The sequence below is a fragment of the Dermacentor silvarum genome, chromosome 10 (genome assembly GCF_013339745.2).
Source record: "Dermacentor silvarum isolate Dsil-2018 chromosome 10, BIME_Dsil_1.4, whole genome shotgun sequence".
Classification (NCBI taxonomy): domain Eukaryota; kingdom Metazoa; phylum Arthropoda; class Arachnida; order Ixodida; family Ixodidae; genus Dermacentor; species Dermacentor silvarum.
In genome coordinates, this window is record NC_051163.1 from 127,461,545 (window position 1) to 127,469,149 (window position 7,605).

The following is a 7,605-nucleotide window of genomic DNA, read 5'->3' on the forward strand; positions in this document are numbered from 1 at the left end:
CCCTGGCTACGATCACTGCTTTAGAAGTTCACTACGTTGAAACTTGTGCCGTCGACACGTCCTGTGCACCGTTTCGTTTTCCAATTATACTGACCAAGACATTAAGAAATGATCGCCCTGAGTCTCACATCTGTGGAGGCTGAACAGCTCTGAAGTTTATTGATTTCGTTCTAGGACATATTCGACCTGAACAAGCGTCCCTTAAGTCAGACGTCACTTGTCAAACACCGTATACATACAGGCAATAATCCTCCCATCCATCGGCGACCATACCGAGTTTCAGCTTCGGAGCGCAGAGTCATCAAAACGGAAGCAGACAAGATGCTCGCGAAAGACATCAATGAGCCATCTTCAAGTCCCTGGGCGTCACCTGTTGTGCTAGTCATAAAGGACGGTACATGGAGATTCTGCGTCGACTACCGGCACCTCAACCGCATCGCGAAGAAAGACGTCTGCCCACTACCTCGTATAGATGACGCCCTTGATTGCCTATACGGGGCACAGTATTTTTCATCCATCGACCTCCGGTCCGTATATGGGCAAACCGCTGTGGATGATCTCGATCGTGAAAAGGCCGCCTTTATGACGCCTGAGGGTCTTTACCACTTCAAAGTTACTCCTTTTGGGCTCTGCAACGCTCCGGCTACCTTTGAGCGTATGATGGACTCATTACTCCAAGGATTCAAGTGGTCGACTGGTCTGTGCTAGCTAGATGATGTTATTGGGTTCTCGCCCACATTCAGCACACACCTTGAGCGCCTTTGAGCTGTACTTGGTGTTTTTCGCAAGGTGGGTCTGCAGCTCAACTCGAAGAAATGTAACTTCCGCCACCGTAAAATTACAGTCCTTGGACATGTCGTCAATGCGTCTGGCATCCGACCGCACCCGGGGAAAATTCGCGCAGTGAAAGAGTTTCCTGTCCCACAGTCCGAAACGATGTCCGAAGTTTCGTTGGCCATTGCTCTTACTTCCGTCGCTTTGTTAAAGATTTTGCCACTATAGCACGCCCTCTGACAGATATCTGAAGAAAAGTGTGCCGTTTTCATGGGGAGCCTCTCAGGCCGCTGCCTTTTCTCGCCTTACCACCATACTCACCACACCGCCGATTCTAGGTCACTTCGATACGTCAGCCCCTAGAGAGGTGCGCACCGATGCCAGTGGCCACGGCACCGGTGCCGTCTTGGCAGAATTTCAGCTCGGCCGTGAAAGTATTATCGCCTAGGCTAGCCGTCTTTTGTCACCTGCGGAGCGAAATTACTCTATTACCGAGTGCGAATGTTTGGCACTTGTGTGGGCAGTAGCGAAATTCCGCTCCTATTTATACGGCAGGCCTTTTTCTATTGTAACTGACCATAACGCCCTCTGTTGGCTTTCCTCCTTAAAAGATCCCACAGGGAGGCATGGGCGATGGGCTTTGCGGCTACAGGAGTATTCCTATTCTGTGGTGTACAAGTCTGGTCACCTACACAATGACGCTGACTGCCTTGTCCCGTTACCTCATACACACTCCCTCCAACGCCGACACGGATGCTTCCGCAAGTGTTCTTTCCCTTTCCCAGCTTTTGGACATAGCCCATGAGCAACGCCATGACGCTACCGTGAGGACCCTTATTGACGGATTGGAATCTGCTTCCACTGATTCATCGTTGCAGTGGTTCGTCCTCAACGACGGGATATTGTACCGCCGCAATTTTCACCCTGATGGTCCTCCCCTTCTATTTGTCGTTCCGCAACACCTCCGCTTAACCCTGCTTCAGGAGCTTCATGATGCACCTACTGCAGGACACCTTCGGGTTGCTCGCACTTACGACCGCGTGCGCCACCGCCTCTACTGGCCCGGCCTCGCGCGCTCCGTACTAGTATACGTAGCTGCTTGCAAGTCCTGCCAACATCGGAAAAAGCCAGCAATGCTTCCTGCCGGGTACACAGCCGATCGAGATTCCAACTTAGACATTTTTCCGTGTGGGTTTGGAACTCTTTGGCCCTTTCCATGGGGTCAGCTCCGGCAACAGGTGGATCGCTGTGGCTACTAATTACGCGATGCGCTACGCCATTACTCGAGCACTTTCCACGAGCTGCGCGACTGACGCCGCCGATTTCCTACTTCAGGATGTCATTTTAGTCCATGGCGCCCCGCGACAGCTCCTTACTGACCGTGGCCGCACTTTCCTCTCCCAAGTCATCGCCGATATCCTACGCTGCTGTTCTACCAAGCACAAACTCGCTACCTCTTATCATCCCCAGACCAACGGCCTTACTGAGTGACTTAATCGGACCATCACTGACATGCTATCGAAATACGTTTCACCCGACCACAAGGGCTAGGGTATTGCGCTACCCTATGTCACGTTCGCCTATAATTCGTCAGTCCACGATTCTGCTGGGTATTCTCCCCTTGCTCTTCGGTCGTGACCGTGTATTACCATTGGACGCTTAGCTCCCCTTGGTACTGAATTCACGGACCGAATATGCCCGCGACGCCATCTCCCACGCTGACCATGCGCGCCAGCTTGCCCGTACTCGTTTGTTAGCATAGCAGGAAACTCAAATACACGCTTACAATTCCCGCCATCGTGAGACATACTTTGCACCAGGCTCTCTCGTACTACTTTGGTCCCGTTGCCGACGAGCGGGGCTCTTCGAGAAACTCCTTCCGTGCTACAAAGGTCCTTACCGTGATCTACCTCAAGTGACCAATATCACCTATGAGATCATCCCATTGACGTCCGTCGTGCCAACCGGCTCCACATCACCCGACGTCGTACACGTCTCTCGGCTTAAGCCCTATTATGCCCTTCCCGATGGCCCCATCTGAAGCACCGGGACGGTGCTTTTTCCGCCGGGGGTTGTGTTACGGTGAGGAAAGCAGACCATCACAAGATAAGACCAGACGAGCACAGGCGCAATAGTTTATACCCGTAACAATATGTCATGGCTGCCGGAAGAGGTGCCCAAGGTGAGAACGCTAGGCGCCGCGGCTGGCTCTTTGGTCAAGAAAACGCGCTGATAGACAGCCTATAACGCAAAAACGCGCCCGTGTGCGTCGCTGGAATCGTCGAGCAGTTTTCATCTCACTCCTTTCTCTTGCATAGGGGTTAAATGTTCAACGGAGTGGCTGCTGGAGTGAGTCCCGTCATCGGGTTCCTGCCGTATACTGCGCTCGGGAGCATGTCGGGCGTATGATATGTTTGGTCGTCTGTTTGCGCTGTTGCCCAAAGTTTCAAGATGTACCAACTCGCCCAAAAGAAGTACTGATGATATGTTAAGGCTGCCGGAAGATGTGCCCGGCGTGAGAACGCTAGACGCCACGGCAGGTTCCGCGGTCAAGAAAATGCGCTACGAAGGAGCATTATGGGTGGTCCACTGGCCTTAGCCGACCACCGGACTTGATCCCGAAGTGGTAGCTGCACCTCTGGGTGCGAGCTGGCGAGTTGTGCCTCCCACTGATCCGCGTTTGGATTTATCGTATTCCCCAGGAAGTAGGCTACCTATATACTGGTTCTTTAGTGTACCCCCACGAGATGTGGTATAATGTCGGCCTATCGCCACCAACAGCCTAACCGTTGGACATATAAAGTTTATTCCTATCCTATCCTATCGCCACACCGCTGAAAGAACCCAAAAGGCGTACAATGGCGTTTGTGCTTTTGGGTACGCGAAGCCGCTTGCAAACGCTCTGTTTAAAACTCGCTATTGGAGAGTTTTATAAATACCAAGGTGCCATGAATTTCGAGAGCTACGGGACCCAAAGCTTGCAGACGCAGTCCGTCAGGAGTACAAAAGAATGCGAAAGGCCTACAGTGGAGTTTGTATTTTTGCGTATGCAAACCCGCGTTAGTACGTTATTTCTGAAACTCCGTATTGACCAGCCGACTTCGTTATAACATGTTGGCCATTACAACTGACAGCGTTTTTTTTTCTGCAATTCTCTATTGCGCAAACTGCTTTGTCTTCGATTGAGTAAACTATCACCATTGATAAAATGTTAACGGTCACTGATAGACAGCCTATAACTCGAAAACACGCCCGCACGTGTGCGTCACTGGAATCGTCGAGCAGTTTTCCTCTCACTCCTTTCTCTTGCATATGGGTTAAATGCTCACCGGAGTGGTTGCTGGAGTGAGTCCCGTCATCGGGGTCCTGCCGTTACGGCGCCCGGGAGCATGGCGGGCGTATGAGATGTCAAGGCTGCCGGAAGATGTGCCCGGGGTGAGAACGCTAGACGCCGCGGCAGGCTCCGTGGTCACGAAAATGCGCTACGAAGGAGAAAATCGTAAGCAGTTTTATCACAGCGGAGAAATTACGCTATATGGAAAAATGAACTGCTACGAGAAGTAATAAAGATGCTCACTTTCACATTTACACGGAACATCCTCGCTGTTATCTTGACCCCTTCTCGTTTGTTGCAATTTCGTGGCTATCTGAACGCCCAAATCCAAACTGCAGGTTAAAGCGAACGAAATCCCGATTTTGACGTTGTGTGCAGTTAGTCGGCAAAAATACGTGTCGGCTCGTCACCATCTCTCACTTCAGAAAACAGTCTGCACACGGAGTTTCCAACGAGGATAGACACTTCAAGAAACTCGGGCGGCTGTATAAACTCAGGAGCATAAATTGCACTCTGCGTCGGGGCAATAGTTTTATAGGCTGCCATGAATTTCGAGACGATCCACCTGTCAATTCAGAAGCGTTTACATGGTTCAGCATGTTCGTGCTTCACGCCCATTTCACTTGTTTTTTTGTAATGCGCCTAAATCTCCACTAAGAGAAAGGAGCAAATGGAGTGAAACTAATCAGGTCCCATTGAAATTTCTTTATTATTTGAAACTTATTAAGGCTATAAGGGGTGAACTTATGGAAGCGGCGTACATTTAACATAGGCTACAGAGAAAATAAACTCAAGGCTAAGAGGTTAAGAAATAGGCGTACATGTGAGTAAAATATACAGCGCTGATTCATTGGTAACCACGGTGCTCTACACAAAGTGACAAAAAGCTAGCATGGTGAAATATTGTCGCTATGGCACCTGCATATGGCATGACTCGCTCACGGTAGCCAAACTCGTCAAGAAACGATAAATTAGCAGTCTGTTTTCATTAAGCGCTTCCTTAATTCGGTAACACTCCTGCGAAGCTGTACATGTGAAATATTTGTACATTGCTTCTGGGTGTGGCAAACGATCATGGCGAAAGACGCGGTGGGTTCTGGACTGTACTAATTAGGCACATATTAACCTGAATTCACGCGCATTAAGTCCAGGACTGAAATTTGACAGTCTGCAATGAATGTGGACACACGGACGTAGTGACAATGACTTTGCACCGGTCACCCGCTAGCGCCTCTGGCATCTCAACTGCTGGAACCCACCGTCTACCAGTTTTGAACGGACTTATTAAACCGAGCTCGTTAACGTTTACAAAGCTTCCCAACAGGCTCTCCGGTGAACAAGTTCGACAGCCTGTTACATACGCTACAACAAGAATGTCAAAACTGCGTCAACCAATGGTACTGCCGGTATTGCCGCATCACTGTTACTGCGAATGCATTAGCTTTTGCTTGTGCATTAGAAAAGCCTTTGATTCACTATGTTGGCGTTTTTATTTGAGACATATCAGACGTTCTGTTGAACCACTCAGCAGTTTTACAATTTTTTAATCCTTCCTAAAATGTGTTTTGTTTTTTACAAGAGACGAAAAGGATTTTCACGCCACTGAATATTTTTAATACTATTCCGTATGTATATCACTATCTTACCTGAGACCCTCCAGAAACAACAGCATTCCCACTGAGTCCCCTTCCTCGACCAAGTTCTGTCTTGGGAGAGGGACGGTACCATGACTGACGGCGCTGGTCCTTTGAGGCCAACTCTTCGCGGCCGTGTGACGTCAACGACCATCCTGGGGGCAGTCGCGGAGTAACGTCCGCAGAGGTGGACGGCTCAGCCGTAGGCCTGGACGGACTGTCGAAAGCAGAATAACGACCACCTGGATAGAGCCTGCGAAAAATCGGCTAGGCTGTAACAGGAATGCAGCCGCAGTGTGGGCTACGTGAAAGGTCTTGTGCAAACTGCAGTGCGTTTATGGACACAAAGGTACAGAAATGACGTAATCATATTGTCACGTTGCAGTGACATTGAAAAACACAGTTACAAAAAACTGTGAATCACGAAGCAAACTCTTTATCGGAAGAATCTGTGCCCAGAAAAGAGGTTACACGCAAAGCACAACGATAGCGGCAAGCACAGTCGGCGATCGTCCAAAATATGCTCAGCGGGTAAAGTGTGTCGCCTTTTATACATGAGTGGTCGAAGGTTCCAGAGTAATGGCTGGTGCCCGCGTCACTTCCAGAAAGTACTACACATTTAGTGCCGCGCATACAATCCGATTACACAAAGGTTGGCGAGAACATACACAACCGAAAGAATGAGCGATAACATTCGAGAAAATTGCAATTCATGCAGGCGCGGCTTGCACTGAGCGATAACTAAGTTAGCGGATGAAGTACACTCCCCGGAAAAAGCATAAACAAGCACGCGTGTCAATACACACAAGTTACACTCATTCGCTCATGCGTACATTCTTAACTTATGCTACAGCTAGTGGGCGTTTTACGGTATATTTTTGCAATCGTTCTCGCTCCCTATTCGTAGTGGGCCCGTTTGTTTTCCAAAAGATGTTCCGACACTCGGGTTCTAAAATTACCCCAATATTTGTGTGCCTGAAACTCCCCTGCGCCGCTCCAGCCCGCCGCACTCTTATGGCACGTAGACACTAGCGGCAAAACTGAAATCTCTGTATAGGAAAAGTACCGCCATCCTTTGATCAACGCCACTTCTGTCTCCTGTATCTCCGATTGGACGATGATAGCGCGCGCTTTCACTTCTTTATAAATATATATTTTTTGCCGCCTCAGAGCCATGTTGAAAGTCACTCTGCGCAGTCGCCGGCGGCGGCCGCGGCGCGCGCCCGGCCTGAAAGCTTCAACGAGGACTTTCTAGGGGCGCCACCGTCTACTTGGCTTTCGCAAGCAAAAAGTAAAGAAAACAGCAAGCGCTTTAGGAGAGGAGGCGGCGGAGGAAAGAGTAGATGGCGGTACTTTTCTTATATAGGGATTTTACGACTGGTCGCCTCGGAGCGCTGTAGATCGCTCTGGCGAGCGGCGTTGTCGTCGGCTGGTTGAAAGAGGGTGCGCGCTTTGCGTTCGGCTTGTTCTTTTCGATCGCTATCCTCCCGTGTCGAGCGCTCTGAGGCGCTCCGCGCCCTGTCGTCGGAGCAGTCGTCGAGATGAGAGCGTTTCCAGCAACGTCATCACAGCACAGCGCCGCCGTTCTTGGCGACGGCCCACCGTAGCCTACGCAACCTAGGCCACAGCATGCTGGCGGCTCAACGAACGGTCGGCCACGGCGGCCGCATTTCGATGGGGGCGAAATGCGAAAACACCCGTGTACTTAGATTTAGGCGCACGTTAAAGAACCCCAGGTGGTCCAAATTTCCGGAGTCCCCCACTACGGCGTGCCTCATAATCAGAATTGGTTTTGGCACGTAAAACCCCACAATTTAATTTTTTATCGAACGGTCGTCCCACCGGCGCATCCCCCGGTTTAGC

The 7,605-nt window shown here is 50.3% G+C and overlaps 1 protein-coding gene across 1 annotated transcript in view; it reads right to left on the reverse strand.

Moving 5' to 3' along the window:
* Positions 1-6,746, reverse strand: part of LOC119431837 (endothelin-converting enzyme 2-like) — a 52,668-nt gene extending 45,922 nt beyond the window's left edge. The window contains exons 1-3 of the mRNA XM_037699294.2: positions 6,702-6,746; positions 5,755-5,995; positions 4,104-4,256 (exon numbers count right to left, since the gene is read on the reverse strand). Of these exons, the coding sequence (XP_037555222.2) occupies positions 4,104-4,133 (30 nt within the window). The 5' untranslated portion in view covers positions 4,134-4,256; positions 5,755-5,995; positions 6,702-6,746. The remainder of the gene's footprint in view (positions 1-4,103; positions 4,257-5,754; positions 5,996-6,701) is intronic.
* Positions 6,747-7,605: the final 859 nt, after the last annotated feature.